The 20321-nt window shown below is 36.0% G+C and overlaps 3 protein-coding genes across 5 annotated transcripts; all 3 read right to left on the bottom strand.

Annotated features, from left to right (window-relative positions):
- Positions 1 to 85: 85 nt before the first annotated feature.
- Positions 86 to 2400, bottom strand: LOC306879716 (vesicle transport protein SFT2B-like). 2 transcript variants are annotated; one of them, XM_079432860.1, is made up of 8 exons: positions 2203 to 2400; positions 1946 to 2035; positions 1624 to 1709; positions 1465 to 1546; positions 1007 to 1042; positions 850 to 908; positions 696 to 725; positions 86 to 487 (listed from the first exon to the last, which is right to left on the bottom strand). In XM_079432860.1, the coding sequence occupies exons 1-8, from the start codon at positions 2266 to 2268 to the stop codon at positions 436 to 438; spliced, it is 501 nt and encodes a 166-aa protein (XP_079288986.1). In that variant the 5' UTR covers positions 2269 to 2400; the 3' UTR covers positions 86 to 435. The 2 variants fall into 2 exon arrangements, with proteins under 2 accessions (XP_079288986.1, XP_079288987.1); XM_079432861.1 differs by having other exon boundaries at positions 2212 to 2370.
- A 1160-nt stretch (positions 2401 to 3560) lies between these two features.
- On the bottom strand, positions 3561 to 10295 carry LOC306878776 (transmembrane protein 45B-like). Its single transcript, XM_079431300.1, has 6 exons — positions 10184 to 10295; positions 7874 to 8083; positions 6914 to 7126; positions 6382 to 6566; positions 6114 to 6256; positions 3561 to 5500 (listed from the first exon to the last, which is right to left on the bottom strand). The coding sequence occupies exons 2-6, from the start codon at positions 8067 to 8069 to the stop codon at positions 5404 to 5406; spliced, it is 834 nt and encodes a 277-aa protein (XP_079287426.1). The 5' UTR covers positions 8070 to 8083; positions 10184 to 10295; the 3' UTR covers positions 3561 to 5403.
- Positions 10296 to 10805: 510 nt separating this feature from the next.
- On the bottom strand, positions 10806 to 20094 carry LOC306879107 (leukemia NUP98 fusion partner 1-like). 2 transcript variants are annotated; one of them, XR_013784985.1, is made up of 5 exons: positions 19583 to 20094; positions 14911 to 15153; positions 13620 to 13718; positions 12153 to 13383; positions 10806 to 11961 (listed from the first exon to the last, which is right to left on the bottom strand). XR_013784985.1 is itself a non-coding variant. In XM_079431819.1 (4 exons), the coding sequence occupies exons 1-4, from the start codon at positions 19736 to 19738 to the stop codon at positions 13240 to 13242; spliced, it is 642 nt and encodes a 213-aa protein (XP_079287945.1). In that variant the 5' UTR covers positions 19739 to 20094; the 3' UTR covers positions 10806 to 13239. The 2 variants fall into 2 exon arrangements, 1 of the variants encoding a protein (XP_079287945.1); XM_079431819.1 differs by having other exon boundaries at positions 10806 to 13383.
- Positions 20095 to 20321: the final 227 nt, after the last annotated feature.

Below are 20321 nucleotides of genomic sequence, written 5' to 3'. Positions count from 1 at the left end.
GATATCCAATTCACAAAATCTAGTCAAATCATCTGTGAAAGTGTTAATTGCAAAACAATGTTTAGATATTTACACAAAAATGAGTGAGCTGATAAAACTAGTCTTTATTTACAGGGTTTTTAATCGTACAATATTGAGACAAAGGTAGGAAAAATTGAAAGTGCAACTTTCAAAAACCACCCCCAAAATATTTGATTTTATAAATATAAGCAGGTCTGTTTAATAACCTTTTCTGTTTTACAAAATGTTTAAAATAAAACACATTAAGTAGAAAGCAGCCTTATTCTTTATGTTCAGATTTAACTAAATGTTCAACTAGCCATTACAGCAATGTCCCATTGTGCCATTCTGTCAATGATCATTTATGGATCCTGAAAATCACCAAATACTTGAGCAGAAAGTTCCTGGGGCGATGAAAGGCCAAACCTCAGCTCTTCATTTCACACACATGGTGCATAGCATGGAGAAAAACTTCAGGACGGCATCTCTGGTTAAGGCAAAGAAAGTATGAAGGCCTTATAAAATAATCTATATTTTAAAGCAGACAGGTCCGAACAAGCATGTGCTTGATTACTGCTGTCATTCACCAGAATAAACTATTGCAAAATGTTTAATTTATAATTGAATACAACAAAAACCACATCAATATGTTAATAGGCTATCTAATGCTGAGCATAACACAAAACATAACTAACCTTGCGAAAGGAATGTATGACAAGCTATACCTACAGAGAAGAAACAAAATCACTTGATTTTCAATTTCAGTACAATATTAAACTGGGTGCTGAGATACTCATTTAAATAATATTCTTAAAATACATTTACTACACAGCATCCATGGAAACTCACCAAGCAAATGCAATGACTTGCAGAATGACAAACAGCAAAGTGAGTGCAAAAATCTTCCACTGTGGTAGAGATCAGTGTTAAAATGCATCAAATAATACTGTACCATCTGATCCAGACTTAGTTTGAAATATACATTTAAGGATAGACTAGAACTCACCCAAAATGCTGCACAGAGAGTGAGAACCAGACATGTCTGTAGACCACAAAATAAAAAGTTAAACTCCCAGTATCCATTGCAAAATTGGTCAAAATACTGTATCTATAATTAGAATCTGTATTCGCTGTAATTGGCAGATTTTCAAAGGATGCACATTAACTAAAATATTTTGTCCACTGGCTGGTGCATCCAATGCAGTTTTGGAATGGCACTACTTCTAGGAGAAATGTAAACGTTATTTATTTAAATACAACATGACTTTTACTTCCAGAATGAGAGTATATCCAAATCAAACATTTAATGAGGATACAGAATGCATGGTGGTACTTCCTTTTATCAATAAGAAATTGATTGGATCATGAACATTATAGGTGTCATTATTATGAACAATTTCAGGTAGATCCTCATTGTTGGTTTTATGAGAAAATTAGTGTGTGGCATGGAAAGGAATAACTTACTAGCATAACAACCGTAGCAAGGGCTCTGGTCTTGTCACACATCCGTTTCAGCTGTTTCACTGGCCCCATCAGAAACATGGTGCTGGGGGTAGGTTCAAATTAAACAGTGAAGTCATCAAAACGGAATAATAAATAATAAGAGTTTAATTGCAAGCTTACCTTACTAATGAACATAGGTTGCCAAATGTGTAAAACACAATGAAGAGAATCACCCCTATTTTAGGAATAAACAGGCAACATACTCCCTGAGAAAAAAATATGGTTTTTAATAGAATAGAACTTGGTTAAAAATAACAAAGAATAATACACTTCTCAATCAAGATAGTTGAAATGCCTTTTGCAGTGTACATCAATCTCATTCCTGAGAGCAGGTCAAACCGGTGACACAGCTCTGCTTCTAAACATATCACCGATCCCTTCTCAACAGGCAGGAAGTCCACTGATAACTAAAATAAAATTATTTAAAGTTCATGTCACTGACCAGGATAGTGCACACTACTCCGATGACCATACAGACGAGGAAACCTTTGACACGCGTTCCCCATCCCAGCGTGGACGCCTCATTCGCCGCCTAAATACAGTGAACAGACTGTGATTTACACGTGCATTTTTCCCCAAAATAAAAAGTTTCAAAATGTTAAGTCGTTATGCCAATACGTGCAAACTCAGCGCCATATTATTGTTTAAATATTTTGAAGATCTTAAGTTATTAGCAGAGCACAAAGACAGAAAATTTACCTGCAGTACATTTCTGTCGTCATTGTTTCCATCACGACCACTCAGAACCGCTCTGAGTTTGTCCATTACTGTACATTCAGTTGTCTGTAATTTAATCGGTTTACTCTAAATCCCTGAGAATGTGTTGTTTCATCGTCCAGCTGTCACTCGCTTGACATCACTCGCGTTACCTTTAGGATCTCTTCATTGAACATGATTATCACCTGGTGCTCACGCACGCCGCCTGCTGGTACCTCTGAAGTGGCTTGGTACAGCGAATGAATCTAGGTGTTTTTTTTTTTAAAGTTAATTAAAAGACCACTTCTCTTTTAGTTGGGTCATATGTTTATATTTACATATATAATACAGCATTATATAAAAAATGTATATATATATATATATAGCCTCTGTGACCCTGGACCACAAAACCAGTCATATGGGTCCATTTTTTTAATGATTTTTTTTTATTTATACACCATCTGAAAGCTGAATATATAAGCTTTCCATTGATGTATGGTTTGTTAGGATAGGACAATATTTGGCTGGGACACAACTATTTGGAAATCTGGAATCTGAAAAAAAAATATTAAGCAAATCGCTGTTAGAGTTGACCAATAGAAATGCATATTACTAATTAAAAATTAAGTTTGGATATATTTGTGGTAGGAAATTTATAAAATATCTTCATGGAACATGATCTTTACTTAATATCGTAATGATTTTTGGCATAAAAGAAAAATTGATAATTTTGACCCATATATGTGTTGTTGGCTATTACTACAAATATACCCGTGCTACTTATGACTGGTTTAGTGGTCCAGGGTCACATATGGGAAAAGATACCAACACGTGGCAAATAAAAATCATTTAATATTAACACACAGTTATTGCACACTGTTATGCACTAATAACATATTTTATTGGAAAAAAAAGTTTTTAAGTTCTTTAAAAAAATGTACTTATATCAAATCAAATTAAATTAAATCAATCAATAAATGCATGGAATCAGACACTATAAAGATTCCAAACACAATGGCCTTTTTTTTGGTCAAGGGCCAAGGCAAATAATACTATGGCACAAACGAACACAGCTGAGGCATTGTTATGGCTGTCAAGAAAATACAAAAACATAATTCATTTGATGACTAAAAAGTGTCTTACAAACCTTCAAATCTCAAAGGCATTCAAATATAACAATTTTCGCATGTAGATCATATAGTATCACTAAAGGCATGATATAAATATAATATTCTCTGTCCTTAGTTGACAAAATATAAAATACTGACAAGGCATACAAATAAAATCTCAAATTTACACAGTATTGCGTCAAAGCCAAACAATGTAATGACAACAAAAAGTGTACATAAAGACTCAAAAATATGACAATGACAATTTATTTATATAGCACAATTAATTTCAACTTCTGTCGACCAATGTGCTTTCCAGCAAGTCATTAAAAACAGAAAATCACACAATAAACAAACAGTAAAGTTATAAAATCATACAACTATCCCATCAGCCATACGCTTTAGAAAATAAAAATGAGTTTAGCCTGGACTTAAAAATATTAACAGAAGAAGCTTGTCTAATGGAGAGTGGCAAGGCGTTCCAAAGCCTGGGGGCAGCAATACAAAAAGCACAATCTCCCCTGCACTTAAGCCTCGACTTAGGGATAAACAATAGATCCTGGTTGGAAGACCGAAGGGATCTAATGGGTTGATACTCAGTCAGTAACTCAAAGAGATAAGTAGGGGCCAAACCATTTCGAGATTTATAAACAAGGAGCAAAATTTTTAAATCCACTCTAAAACAACCAATGTAGTGAGTGTGAAATAGGAGTAATAATCAATACATCATATTTGATTGACATGAAGCAAACTTGTATAGAAAATAATCAAGTTTTAATTAATTTATTAGAGTAGGTTGGTCCTGAGGTGCATCAGTACGGAGCACCGCACATGATATGCAGGAAAAAAATAGTAGGCTAAATCGTGTACACGATTTACTATTATTTAATTAGTAAATCGTGCGCACAATTTAGCCTACTAAACAGTGATGAGTGCACAGGACGGATATTAGCAGATCGACTATAGATAGAGAGAGATGGCAGATAAAAAAAGAGAGGAAAATATCATGAAAATAAACAAAACATTAAAAAGAAGGGTTACGATCAGGCAAGAGGTAGGACCCGTGTAAATATATATCGAAGCAGCTTTCCAGCGGTGGAGCGAAACTCAAGGAGCAAGAAGGGCTCGAATTGGACGAGGTTGTGTTGTTTCTTTTTGATAGGTGAGTAACGTTGATTTTGCTTTGTCTCACACAACTTATCCGTGTTGGCTTTTGCCTGAATATGCTTTTGTGTCATCTTCGCTTGTTTTTCTGCGATTGTTGTTGCCATGGTTGTGTATGTAGGCTACGTGTGGATGCGGAGATATTTTTGAGTTTCACTTTCACTTTCGAGATTTGCGATCGCACATACTCTGTTTATACTATGGAGCAGCAGTACTCGGCCAGTACTATGAAGCAAGACTCACGCTTCGGGCACACCCTCTCACTCCCAATTGGACTGCTGACAGCTTGGTCCCCCCCAGTTAAAAAATCCCATCTGTGCCCCTGCCTGTTTGTTTTAGAGTGGATTTTAAAATTTTGCTCCTTGTTTATAAATCTCAAAATGGTTTGGCCCCTACTTATCTCTTTGAGTTACTGACTGAGTATCAACCCATTAGATCCCTTCTGTCTTCCAACCAGGAAGTCTTCCAAGTCGATTTATCCCTAAGAGCGCACGATTTAGCAAATCGAGGGAATGAAATAGTAATCGTGTGCACGTTTTAGTAAATCGTGCGCACAATTTCTTTTGTTTTTGTCATGTGCGGGGGCTCCGTACATCAGAGAAATAGGGATCAGTGAAATAAAAAAGGAATGACCACACAAGATAGCAGACCACATGGACAGAAAAAAATGAGTGAGAGATATAACACTATGGTTCTTGTGATTTATTTACAGTCCCTTGTTGTAGTATTAAATAGATCTTGGGAAGCAAGACTGTCACTGTTTGTCATCTCCCATCTGCTCTTCAGGAAATTAAGACAGAGCCAATATTTAGTGACAATGCCTCTCTGTTCATATCTACGGTATCTCTTGCTCTCTGTCTCTATACTTTTCTTTGGATTCGGGTCCAAGTGTATTTGGATGCTGGCATGAACGTGTAAGGATGATAAATACTCATAAAATCTCGTCTTCAGACTCTACTTCTTTCTCCCTTGGTTTCAAAAGCCCCATTTCCATGGGTGGCATCCTCCTTAGTCTGGAGCGCACAGCACTGAAGGGAGAACAATGAAGGAAAATAAGAAGCAACTCAATGAAACAGAAAGTATTATTTCATATGCTATGTACACTATTGTTCAAATGTTTGGGTCAGTAAGAGTTTTAAACGTTTAAACCTCTTATGTTCACCAAGGCTGCATTTATTTAAGCACAATAGCACAATAAAAACAGTAATATTGTGAAATATTATTACAATTTTAAATAACTGTATTCTATTTGAATAAATTTATAAATGTAATTTCTCCTTTTGATTACAAAGCTGAATTTTCAACAGACATTACTCCAGTCTCCATGGTCACATGGTTAATTCTAATAGGCTGATTTGGTTCTCAAGAAAGATTTCATATTAAGATGTGCTCCTTAATATTTTGAGGATACTCATGATAATTTTTCCTAGTTTCTTTCATGAAGAGAAGGTCAAAAGAACAGCATTCATTTGAAATATAAATATTTTGAAACATTATAAATGTTTTTTCTGCTACATTTACTTTAATGTGTCCTTGAATTTCCCAAACTTTTGAGTGGTACTGTAGTTTATGCTCCTTTACGCCTGAATTGTATTTTTTTTTGTATTTCATGTTAGAATGAACAGAATATGTCATGCTCACCAGAGAATAGACCAGTAAACTACAGCAACAGTGAGCAATGCAAACGCTAGGTGCCAGCAGTAGCATAATGTGACAAAGACCGAGTTGTCATGGTCTGTCTGATCCCATTTCACTTGACTGGGTGGGTACAGCACAAAGCCAATCTAGAAAAATACAAGAATGAGAGTTAAATAGTCTTGACTCTAAATGACTTGCACATTTATGTATGCACTTGTGACACACACAGACACAGACACACACATACACACACACACACACACACACTGACCTGCCAGAACCAGCTGCCCTGCAGTAAGGTGAGAGTGGCTCGGAACAGTTCTAGTAGAATATTCCCTCTGTGGAAAACCTCCAGAAGGCAGATGAAAGCTTGTCCAAAGATGGCATAGAGGAGAAGGGTGTGCACATGGACATCAAGCATATCTCTACCATGGAGATGGTAGAGAAACAGAAATCCTGCAGGAGGCAGACATGTAATTTCAAGAGTAACAAAGAGTGCTCAGTTTGGTTAACATTTCACACAACAGTTCTTCTCCAACATTAAAAACCTCATTTATAAAATACTCTTTCACATAGTATTTTTAGTCAACAATCAGCTGTAAGTAATCAATAGGTGCATAGGAAAAACGACCATAAAAGGTCCAACTTCAAAACAAAAAATATAAATCCTGCATACTATTCACACTTGCAAATGTATCAAAATATTAACTAACAACATTTCGGTCCATGGGCTTCACCAGGCATTTACACAGTACACATACAGTACATTTTAGAAACAGTCTGGGGAAAAAACTAAATCCTACCCTCATTAAAGAAAGCAAGACCTAGCAGCATCCGGTCTAAGGCCAGCGGGGCGATGTCTGTGCTGTGGACAGTGAGAGATATGGCCCCTGCGATGGCAAAGAACAGGTACATGGTGGTGTGCTGCCAGTTCATCAGCTGCTCCCAGTGCTGAGTGGAAGAATCATACAGCTGAAACTTGGGCCCACCTGCTAAAAGCTGCTCTGCTAACATACCTATGTAAAGGGCAGAAGAAAACTAGTTGAGTTAAAAATATAATAAATAAACTTGCTTTCATTACTAGAATAAATGGCTCATTATAGGAGGCCTAAAGTCAACTTAAACTGATTTAAAATAAGCATTAAAATATTAAAGCAGAAAAAAACTAAATAAGCTTTAAGAATAAGCTAAAAATAAAGACATTTCTGTTTTAATTCATCTGCTCAACAAATGTATTTCTTCTGTTCCCACTGCTTGAAAAACCTGGATATGTGAAGAAGCTCAATTAAAAAAGTGTGATATCTAAACCTGGAAAAGTTTATTAATGTATATAATGTACAATGTATAACTCCATGGGCAGATTTATACTTTTTATGAACATACATTTTCTAGTTATGCCAAGCTCTAAAATATTTTACTGGGTATAAATTGTGAATAAAGTATTAAAAAAAAAAAGTCTTCTCCTTAATCCCTGTCTAGTAAATTACAAACAACTGAAAAAGTCATGGAGCCTTATTGTTATGGACAATGTTGGACCTTCTCAAAGTTGAGAACCACTCATCTAGACCACTATTACAAAAATGACACAACCTATAATGCAATACCATTTTTTTTAACCATGCAATCAAAATATTAAACCATTTACAGCGAAAATGTTTCTTTGATGAACCTAGGGTGTTTCAAAAACACATCAGAAAGCTTTATTTGTCCATATGTATGATGATGCTTCTTATTCTATTAATAAAGGCATAGCAGCAACTCACCAATAATAGAAAATGATAAAATGACCGCTCCTTCTATGATTTCTATGCGCCGTTGTGTAGCTCGAGATGCAAGTCTGCCCGCACCAGCACTTTTATTCCTGCGGGTGGTGTACAAAAATGTCTGCTTTGCAGCCCACCACAGGCCAGTGATCAGGAAGAAACTTCCAGGCAATGCATGGCCCTTAAAACTTCCCATGTTTTCCTAATGTCCTGGAAATCAGAACAAAAATTGCATTTAATAATAATATAATAAACTACAAAACAAAAATATCTCATTATAAAATGGTTCATTATATGTCAAAATGTGGCAAAGCAAAAGACTTGACGATATTGGAGACTCTGGATTTATAAGCAACACTTTTCCCCTTAGGAGTGGCATATCAATACAAGATTCCCATTTCTACATTTTCTGGCACTGGTTTGTTACTCCAGTGTGGAGACTAATGCAGGGGTTAAGGTAATGTCAGAGATACAAATCAAAATTCAGAGGAAGGTGCTGCGAGTCCCATGCGGCCTAATGAGGGGTCCAGGCGTGACCTTTCAGTTCTATTTTTAAACAGCAATGTGAGGATAGCTGGAAAAAACTCCCAAAACCATGTTAAATCAGACAGTCTTCTCTATTAATCTTGGAAATATAAACCTACATACTGAAAGCAGTCTCCTGTCTTAAACACTCACCAGACACAGGAAGAGTAAAGTTCTTTGCTCTTGACAGATGTTTGAAAATGAGTTTAACATTTAACTTTAAAGATCAATAAAATATATGTTTTTTGCTTTTAATCAGTGAAATATAAAGTAATATAAGAATGGCATCTTCTGTTCCTCCTTTCCTCTTGTAGAGGATGATTTCTGTAATATTTAATCAACGGACTGATCAGTTCTTGGCCCTGAACTCATCCAGGTCCCATGACATACCAAAGGAAGGTAGTCATTACTGCCATAATCAGTGTGCAATCAGAGTGTGTCCTTGAGACCATGACCGCTTATTACATAAACATCTTCTTCTGTTTACAAATGCTTTTAGAAAGTAAGCTAAATTCAAACATGTGAAAAAGACACTATTGAAGGGCTGCAATAAAGCTGAGACAGCAAACACATAATGATCAACTGGAGAAACAAATCAAAGTGATGGTAATAATGAGCGTTTGAGACCTCCTGCAAAGACCTTTTGCATATGCTGTTTCGTTTTGTAATTGCTGATTTCAGTAGAGGGTTGCATTAACGTTCTCTTAAAAATCTTAAACCCTTGCTTCGTTACAAAGTAATTCCCCCTCTTTGAAAGTGAAGAGAGGAAACCATAGACACAAAGGTGAGCAAATGTTCATTACTTTGTCACTATTTCTGCATTGTAATATTCACTATTTGACATTGAAAATCATGGAAATTAGTAGCATCTCTGCAGCTTTGATCGAATCAGTCTTTCAGTGGTCTAAAATCTGTTCTTCAGGATGCTCGCTGTTGCCATAGAGACACACTGAAGCTTTGAGAGTCTCTCCAGTGAAGAGGCCCGATCCGATCCTTTCATGTATTCATGACAACATAAGAACCACATTATTTGGAATTGTAAATAAAAGCAATCAGTCATTTTGTAATACTAAACCAAATATGAGGAACCACAGTGCAGTTTTACAAAGAATAAACATGAACAACGATGTAAAAATATACTGTAACAACAATCCTGCATGTTTCATGATAAAATAACGGAAGTAGCCTACATTTTTCAAACGTTTAAAACCCTTAAGTTACCTGAAAAACGATACACGCACCGTTGTCTGTGGAAGACTATATAAACGTCTCGATTTTATAATTATGCTTCACATAATGTTTAACGTTATTTGGATAAAGGTCTGCTGCGTTCACGTTTTATTGGGCTTTCTTAAGACTTTCTGAAGTCTACAGACTAAAACACCCATCTTCGATGCTATGATTTAATTATGTTTTCTTTTTAATCCACAGTCTTCTGGAATATATAACAATTATATTCTAGGTAATTACACGTAGCCTACTTGCATTAGCTCGCCACCTAGGTCCGTTGTTTGAGGTAACGTTAACGTTAACATTATTAAGAAATAAAACTTCATTCGGACACAGTAAGCGGTCTGTATTATGAGTTAAGAATACATAGTTGATATCTTACCTTACAGATTGATCAAATAATGTGTATATTCTTGAAAATGTTGAGAAGAAATCTCAGAATCGATGTTTTTTGTTTTTTTATCTCAAGAGACTGTCATCTGATGATGTAACAATATCCTAAATTCGTTCAAACATTCTCACACGACTCTTATTCGTCCCTTTTCAGCATCCTACCTTTTTATTCCATCAGGAACTTGCACTTTTGCAACTTCTTCCACTTTTCCAGCTGTTTCGAAGCCCAGATTTGGGGGTTATCTTTTTCAGTGCGTCTTCTCACTGGAACCTCCCATTTCATGAAACGATTGGTTCATGAAGGGACCAGACGTCATTATTTTCGAATTTGATTGGGTAGCTTACCTGTCAATCAACAGTTGGTCTCTTTTCCACGTGTGCATTTTTCTCCAAAATAAGCAGTAGAAGATCGTCCGCTATTGTAACAGTCAACACAAATTTCAGTCCAGTGGCAAAAACATATAACATATATTTTGAAAACGTATTTGTGTGTTTTTTGTTTTCTTTTTATGTATTTTAAATCCCAATTATAGATAGATAGACAGATCACAATTCATTTCCACGTCTCTTTGAAATTTGAGGTACTTTGCAAGAGAAGATAGGCTTACGCAAAGGCTAACGTTTTTATAATGCTTCGGTTGTATAATATTTTGATCACATAGGCCTATTACAGCTTTTACAAAGTGATCTGTTTTATAAATGTAGGGCGGGACATGAGGGCAGGGGTTTTGTACGTGCACAAAGGCACGGTCCCTATAGGGCCTGGCAACGGAGAGAAGAACATAATCTCACTGTGTTATTTATTTCACACTTTATAACGTGGCACTCACATAACGTAGTTACACAGAAACTGAATGCATTAGACTACACAACATCTTGGCACTAAACCAATGAATTCAATGGATTTTGTAAAAACAAAGTAGGGTAGGCCTAAACAACAACCTACTTTCAAAATAAAGACACTATATAAAAACTTTACAGCAATGTAGGTATTTCTTAATCTGTTGATATTTAATTAAAAGTGTGATTTTAGTACAAACTAAATATTCTACATCTTTAAAACGTATATTTACATTTCTGAACATCATTTCTAAAATTCTATGCCTTTGAATTTGGCATGTGTATGTTAATGGGTAGCAATACACAAGAGCAGAGAGATGGACAGAGAAAACAAAAAGGCTCTGTGGTCAGACACTTAGCATGCACGGTTTTCAGCCTAGCCAAACATCCTGTCCTCATCTCTCCACAGAGGAAAATAAGCAAGAAAGATGGAAAAGGAGGGTCAGGGACAAATAAAGCCGAAGCTCTTCAGATTCATATAAAGATGCACATCCATAACGGTCTTATCCAAGGAAGTGTGTGCAAGCAAAATACCATATAATCATGCTGGACTGCTACACACACACGCCTCCACCCAGAGATGATGTTTTATTGTTGTTGTTGTTTTTATTTCTATATAAACACATTAAATCAGTGGTTACGGGCTAAGAGCAGACATGGAAATAATCATGCAGTGATGGAAAATGGACATTTTCAGGGAAACTGGACACGAGCAGAGGACCAGTAGAGGGGCTCAGGCATGGTCACATAAACACGACAGGTAGGACATGACTGTTTCGGCAAAAAAAGACATTTCTCAATGCACTGAAAGAAAGAAAAGCCAAATTACGGAGGGTCATTCAAAGCCAGAATGTGGCTGTATATAAAACACTGATAACTATTGAAACGTAAAACTGCACGTGCTAAACATATTGCATCATTATTTTGCTTTCAAAGAAGTGCAAGCTTAGTAAAACACAGTATAAGTTTGAATTTAAGTTTGTATGATGTTAAAAAACCTTTGATTTGCATACTTATGCTTAAATTCTTGGAAAAAATTAATTTGTCAACATTTATGAATATATTTACACTCTCAGAAATAAAAGGTACAAAAACTGTCACTGGGGCATTACCTTTTCAAAGGAGACATATTTGTACCTAAAGGGTCCATTTTGGTACCTTAAAAGGTACATATTAGTACTTAAAGTGTACACATTTGAACCTAATAGGTACAAAAGTGTACCTTTTGAAAAGGTACCGCCCCAGTGACAGCTTTTGTACCTTTATTTCTGAGAGTGTACAAATAAATGACTGGTAGTGTACATGACATAAATGCTAAAGGAGGTAATGTTCAACTAAACCAAATGTTTCCTTTTCACCATAGAAGAAAAAGCTTTTAAAAAGTTATATTTTAATATATCTATGTCTATCTATCTATCTATCTATCTATCTATCTATCTATCTATCTATCTATCTATCTATCTATCTATCTATCTATCTATCTATCTATCTATCTATCTATCTATATATATACATACTAAGATCTAGAAGCATGATGGCAATTGCATAACAACTGCATGCATGAAAAACAGATCTGTTGACCTCTGAGGGGCTGAATGACCCACCATTGATTTCCATTACAGTGGTGTGATTAGCCACCAGCTAATTTCCAGCATGTGCATTTAACTGCAACTCCTGACATATGACCTGCAAATTCAGGATTTTACCATATTTACAGTTTCAGCATGTAACTGTTTCAGCAATTCTAAATCCAAAATAAGCCAAAACATTTTATATTCACAGTTTGGTTTTCTAATCCAAAATAGCTGTATAAAATGATCAACAGGATCATGAATAATAACAACATTTTATCAGATCAATGCACATTAACTCTGAAAAACAAAAATTGATTAACAGTTTACTAATACACATTTACTATAATAACCACATTATGGTTCCTATAATTCTTACCATAGGAAAAGCACAAAAAGTACTAAAACATGGCATTGGAAACAGCAGAATTTATCAAATGTAAATGACTTGGAATGGGAAGATAAATAAAAATGCTGGTATCTACTGTTGTTCTTTGCTTTTTTTGATTTCAAAAGGGGGAAAAAGACAAAACTTGCCTGCAAACAAGAGATCAGCAGGTTCATTTTGTGTGTGGAGCTAAACACAAAGTAAAACTGACAATTAACAAGTATTTTGATAATATAGGTTAATATAGTATAAGGTTATTTTTTTTTTAATAATATTCGAATAATCTAAAGAAACTTTTTCCACTATAAAGAACCTTTTGTGCAATGGAAAGGTTCCACAGATGGTACAAGTTCTGCATGGAGCCATTGATGCCAATAAGGAACCTTTATTTTTTAGAGTGTATGTTAAACTGAAAACAATCAACGTTGTCTACGTAAAGAGAGTTTGCGACGGTGTAAGCGATATTCCTCCTGTCCAGGGCAGAATGGTGTCTCTTTTCCTCGCTCACAAGCAGGTGCAGAACTCCCACTACGTGGACGTGTGCCGTGCTCTGGCCATTTTGCCTTCCCAATCCATAATTAGAGATGACAGCAGATTCAGTGTCACAGTTGGCACAAAAGCAGCAAGTAACCAGATAAACTTCATGCATGCCAGGTGGGGAAAAGCACCAATTTTTGAAAACGTTGTTGTTCACTTGGTGTCATTCGTAAACTGCTATATCCATTAACCCACCGCTTCAATTAAAAAATTTGACACTGTTAGAAGGCAACAGAGGAAAAATTATGCAGGAAGTGTTTACCTCTTTATGAAAATGATGGCCACAGTGAAGTTCTTGGATGCCACCCCTTCCTTTCCGTAGCTCTTCATGGCAAATAAGACATATGCTATCTGCATCACCCTACAAATAAACCAGAAAAAAATCATCCAAAAGTGTTAATATTATGGCATTGATGCAGTTTGTCTAATATAGTATATTAAAGTATACAGTATACAAGTTTTATTTATCATGTTTTTAAAAGAAGTTTATTTTGCTCACCAAGGCTTCAAAAACTCAAAAAGTAATATTGAGAAATATTATTACAATTTTAAAACTGTTTTCTATTTTAACATTTATTACAATTACATGTATTCCTGTGATGGCAAAGGTAAGGTAAAGGTAAGCAGCCGTACTCCAGACTTAAGTTTCACATGATGCTTCAGAATTCATATAATTCTGGGTGTTATAACATTCTTCACTTTGGCCTCTGTATTGCCACCTGCAGTTAAAACATAGGCCTACAATTGCATGCCACTTGCAAAACAGTTATTTAACGTAGGCTAAATTGTGTTTTGGCACTGCTCTACTGCACGGTTTAGAGGAATTCCATTGGATACCGACGATCATCTTCAGAGGATTTGTCATGCTGCATGAAGACCTACTGACGGTTATAAGTAGCCTACAAAATGTAGTCTATCAGAAAAACTTTGTGGTTCAGATCTTTTGACGCATGCTCTGTCACCTTCCCTTTTTGATTGTAGACTCTCAGATTTTTTAAGAGGTCTCACGAGGCGCCGTTTAGATCTGTTCATGTTAAATAGCCTACTGCAGTAGCCAGACCTTTTCTGGACATGAAATAAACACTAAAGGCCCGCAAAATGTTGTAGGCATAAAGTAGTGCATTGAGTATTTTATTTAATAAATCAATTCCATTTAAGAGGATATTAATGAGATGAACTAAGGGGGTATTTACACAACACCTTTTTCAACTAAAAGTGGAAAAAAAGTATGCATTTTAGCCATTAATTTGCATGACAGTGGTGTTTTGGGGGCCTGAACATGCACATTTTGAAAACCATACCGCTATCATCTCCATGCAAACCACAAACACACAAAACTTTTCCAAAACTAAAAGGAAAAACTTTCCTTTTAGTCTGCATCGTTATCATGTACCCTAAACCCAAAAGTTAATTTAGTTGATTTACTCTTGCATCAGAACTGTTGGTTTGATATTTGAAATGAATGCAACTATGGGATAGCATTGGGACATTTTTAAGTATGATCTTTTTTGGCCTATTGTATGTGACTTGACATCATCTGGTCCCTCACCCACCACTGATATCGCCTTCTGGTTATTGAAACGCAGCCTTTTCTCTAAGCACTCAGTGAGCTCTGGAATGGTGCTGATGTGACATTCAGGTCCCCCCACTTTGGTTCGGCTGTTTTCGTCTGAAGATACACGGCGGGCACGAGGATGAGAGTGCACTTCCTTCTCCTCACGGCCCTTTAGGTGGACAGGGACAGGGACCATGCTGTAGGCATGGAGATGATTCAACTGCATGGCTTCTAGCTGAGACTTTTCAATACAGAAACCAAGACAGAAAGAGAGGGAGAAAGACCATGACATAGAAAGAAGTGTTAAGATACATGCAAGCTATATTCATAATACATAATACAGGCTGAATTATTATGAGCAAGGCACCGAATGTTTATTTGACTTTATATGTAAATTGGGATTATCTAAAGCTAATTGCTTGTAAATGGAATGCATGAAGAATATTCAATTTAAATAATGAGCTCTGATTTAAATCTACAAGCTCCCCTGCAAATGCATATTGTTTTGTATATACTACATTGTTGTATTGTTGCTTGTATATACTACATTGCAGATTTTTTTTATTATTATTATTTAAAATTAGCAGCATCCATCACAATTTTTTTTTGGACATTCTTCTCTCTTGTCTTATTGCTATAAACAGTCCAGATTATGTGCAGCATGTGTACAGTGTGTACGCATATTAAGGGAAAGGGAAGTGGTGTCTGGCCAAGTATGGTGACCCATACTCAGAATTTGTGCTCTGCATTTAACCCATCCAAGTGTACACACAGTAGTGAACATACACCCAGAGCAGTGGGCAGCCAATGCTGCGGTGCCCAGGGAGCAGTTGGGGGTTCGGTGCTTTGCTCAAGGGTCTCACCTCAGTCATGGTATTGAGGGTGGAGAGAGTGTTGGTTATTCACTCCCCCACCTACAATCCCTGCCGGACCTGAGACTCGAACCCACGACCTTCGGGTAACAAGTCCAACTCTCTATCCATTAGGCCACGACTGCAATTATTAGGGGGTTGTGAGGCGTGAGAAAGAGCATGTGAAGCACTGATGTGTGGGGGAAGAGAACAAATTGCTGCTGGGTCACTACCGCTAATCAGAGCACACTTTCCTATTTTTATAGATGTTCTTTTCCAAAACCCAATTTGCAATGCATTACCCAGCTTTGCAAGATCAGCTCAGGCTGCATATCAGACACAGCAAAAACCATGCCTTAAGCAATAAACAAACAGTAATAGACCCCTGCTGGACTTCTTTGGACATTGTTGATGGATTATAGTTAATTAAGCTCTTGTTCTGTCCAGACTGAACTATTGCAATGCTCTCTTGGCAGGTCTTCCAGCCAGTTCTATCAAACCTTTACAATTAATCCAGAATGCGGCAGCAAGGTTAATCTTTAATAAGCCGGAAAGAATGCACGTCATACCTCTGTTTATCTGCAATCTGCACTGGCTACCAATAGCTGCTCGCATAAAATTCAAGGCATTGATATTTGCCTACAGAACCACCTCTGACTCTGCACCCCTTTACCTAAATTCAGTACTTCAGACTTATGTGCCTCTAGAAGCTTGCGTTCTGCAAATGAACGTCGCTTTATTGTTCATCCCAAAGAGGCACAAAATCACTTTCACTGACTTTTTCATTACTGTAACTGTTCCCATCTGGTGGAATGACCTGCCCAACTCAATCCCAGCAGTTGAATCCTTAACCATCTTCAAGAATCGGCTAAAAACACATCTCTTCCATCTTTATTTGACCCTCTGACTCTAGCACTCTCTATTCTAATTCTATTTTATCTATCTGTCTTCTTTGTATCTATCTGACCCTCTAACACTATCTTTCTTTTTTTTCTATCTACTTGTTTTCTAAAAAAAAAAAAAAATGTATTGTATTTTTATAATACAAAACTAGTTATACTATCTTTTTCTATTCTACTTGTTTTCTTTTATATATATATATATATATATATATAAAAACCTTGCTATGTGTACTGCGTTAGCGAGACTTGTCACAGCGCTTACATATTGTTGCTCTTTTGTTGGTTTTGATTGTTTCTATTGTCCACATTTGTAAATCGCTTTGGATAAAAGCATCTGCTAAATGTAAATGTAAATTACAGCTGATTCCCATCTAGGAAACACACTCAGGTGTTGGGGTTCTTTCAATCGCATGACCATATGATATACAGTAAAAGAGGATCTCTTTGGGCTGATCTTGTGTGGAAAAGTACACTCCTGCATAAATGTGAGATTTTAGAAGATCTGCACCAAAGACTGGTGCCAGAGAAAGGGGATGGGAGACCAGACCACTTGCCATTATATGTGATCACATGGAACAATGTGGCATTCCACCATTCCCAGTGCAGTCAGAGCCTGGTTTGACTCACATTTGAGAATGGTGTCTCTTTTTCTTGCCCCTTACTCCCCTTTCCTCAACCCCATTGGTTTTTGACCATCGTCCACAGGGCCAAATGTCCCTCCAGGATGCAATAGATGCTGCATACCAAGACATAACAGCTGAACACTGCTGGGGTGGATAAGGCATACCAAAAGATTCTTCCCAAGAAAAGATATCAGGTGTGATGTGGATGTGAACATGTGGCCAAACACAGAAGACAGATTAGATTACATTTATTTATAATTCTTCTGTGGCTTTATCTGTTTGTATATTTTGTACTTTCATATAACAAATGACAGATATATTGGATAAATTTTGTTTAAATGCATTCTTGATTTCTTTCTTGTTTTTCTAATGTCCTGTTGCAAATAAAGCCTTTACTGCAGCAATTCTGTCTCAGTGTCTTTTTCCCCCATAAACCGTTCATTCTATAAAGCTACTCTGAGATGGGTCATTCAAATTTTGTTTTGAATTTCTGCAGCAATAAGACAAAATGCATGCATTTACTAAACCCAAAAAGAAAAAGAAACTGTTGTGTAAAACACAATCTATGATCAATGCAATATTCTGTCTATTGTATAAGGTCAGACCTGACACCTAAAATAATGCAGTTTCTGTAATTCCATTTGATGTTAGTGTTTTTATGATATTGTGCTATGATTGACTAAATGTTCCTGTTGGAAGAGAACATGTGTTAGTGTTTTGGAATAATAATTTGATTTTGAGACATGTTTGGAGTGTTTTGGTAGGTGTAGTGTATTGTGTTAGTGTATTATTGTAATTTGAAAATTAGAGTTGGAGTTTAGTTTGCAATGTGTGATTTTGAGCATGAAATTAACTGTTTTGTCAATTGTGTGTTGTAGGTGCGTTAAGAGTGTAGGAAAATTGTTAGAAGTATTGGAAAAAATGTCATAGCGATTGTAAAAAACTATAATTAATAAAATACAATTTCTACCAATTCCTACTAAATTTCTACCAATACCAGTTATTTTGATCATGGCTCATCATATCAGGGTTTTAAGTTTAATAATGAGATGTTTATATATAGTTATATATTGTACATTTATAACTGAAAATATATTTATAGTTTATTATATTATATTATAAAACAATTTAGTTTATATGTTCTTTAAACATGGCTCGTCAAATCAGAATTTTAAATTTAATATTTGTTATCAATACAAAGATTATATTTAATTATAATAAGTAGTTATACATTTATTAATTCATATTATACATTTATAATGATCATATATTTATACTTTATGATCATTACTTAATATTAATGAATAATTGACGGCAGGCTGAATTATTAGACAATAATGCACATCTGGTGATGCAGCCATGACGGGAAGCGGTCATTTTTATCCTATAGTTTACTGTATTTATTTGCTTGGTCAGTGTTGTTGTGGGTTTTGGTTCTTTTGCTGTTGTAGGCTGTAAGGACCTTTGATATAACTGAAATCATTATATTATATTATATTATTATGTAATAACATATGTTATGTTATTATTATGTATATTAAAGCAATATTTCTGCCAAGCGATGTAGTTGTTGGCTCGTTTCATAATGACTTTGAACAGGGATTGTCAAATCATAATTTTAAACAATATAAAATAATAATTAATTATTATAAATTAAAAAAAAAATATATATATATATTTTTTAAAATATATAAAAAAATATTTTAAATTACATTGATACATTTTTTATTTTTTTATATCATATTTACATTTATAAATATAATATGTTTATAGTTTATTATCATTTCTGAATATTATTATATTATATTATATTATATTATATTATATTATATTATATTATATTATATTATATTATATTATATTATATTATATTATATTATATTATATTATATTATATTATATTATATTATATTATAGCCCAGGGTTCCTCAAATCTTACCCTGGAGGTCCAATCTGCTGCAGAGTTTAGCTCCAACCCTGATCCAACTCACTTACCTGTGATTTTCTAATGATCTCGAAGACTCTGATTAGCATGCTCAGGTATGTTTGATTAGGGTTAGAGCTAAACTCTGCAGGAGTGGGCCATATTTGAGAATGCCTGCTATAGCCTTTTAACTGAACTGTTGGCTCATTTTACAATGACTTTGACTATAGCTCGTCTAATTAGTAGAAACTATAAATTTTATAACAGGAAACTCTTACTGTATAATCCAGATACATTAATTGTACAGATACATATTGCATTTCTGATCATTCCCATTCTCTTAATTCCACAGGTGCGATCACTACCTTACCATGCAGGGCAAAGAGGCACGGCGATCAGCTTTGTTGCGCGAGGGCCTCCTAAAACTCCTCTTCCTATCTTTGGCGTGCTCCTCCCCTACTCCATGCCCCCAGTAACTGCTCATCCACTTGGTGAAGTTCCCATCATCGTCCTCATCATTGTCCATAAACGCGGGAAGCAGGCGAAGAGACAGCTTGGGAACCGGTGTGCGGAGCTCTCGTGAGGCTCCTGTCTCCTGCAAAGAAAAAAACGCACCAGGCTGCAGCCAGCGTACGATGATCCAGCTGGGTCAGACGAGGCTGCTGCTGCTGATGTTGTCCTGGACCTTCTGAGGAACTCTTTCGTGGAAGGCAATGTGAGGTCCAGACTCCAGACTGTGTAGGATGGGCTGGGCTGGGCTTGGCTTGGCGGTATGTTGTAATTAGATTCCTCCAGTTAGGTGCTCACAATGTGTGGGTTTAATTGCTCTAAGCCGACCCAAAAATATGCACACACAGCTTTTGTCGAAGTCTTTAAATAAGTGAATCCCCGGTAATCTATTTAACATGAGAGAGGGAGGAGAATGTAGTATAGAGGCGGGAGAGAGGTATAGGAGGGAGAGTGTGAGCTAGATAGACAATAAGAGAGAGAGAGAGAGAGAGAGGGAGAGGATGGTGTTTTTGGGTTGGTGCTCTGCTTTTAATCTTTCCATTACAGAGCAATGGGCCTGGGGTGGAAGGGAGGGTGGAAGTTAGTCACACACTCTGTGC

This window comes from Barbus barbus, assembly GCF_936440315.1.
Source record: "Barbus barbus genome assembly, chromosome: 13".
In the NCBI taxonomy this organism is placed as follows: domain Eukaryota; kingdom Metazoa; phylum Chordata; class Actinopteri; order Cypriniformes; family Cyprinidae; genus Barbus; species Barbus barbus.
The sequence above is the reverse complement of the archived record's forward strand: the minus strand, read 5'-3'. Positions and strand labels throughout refer to the sequence as shown.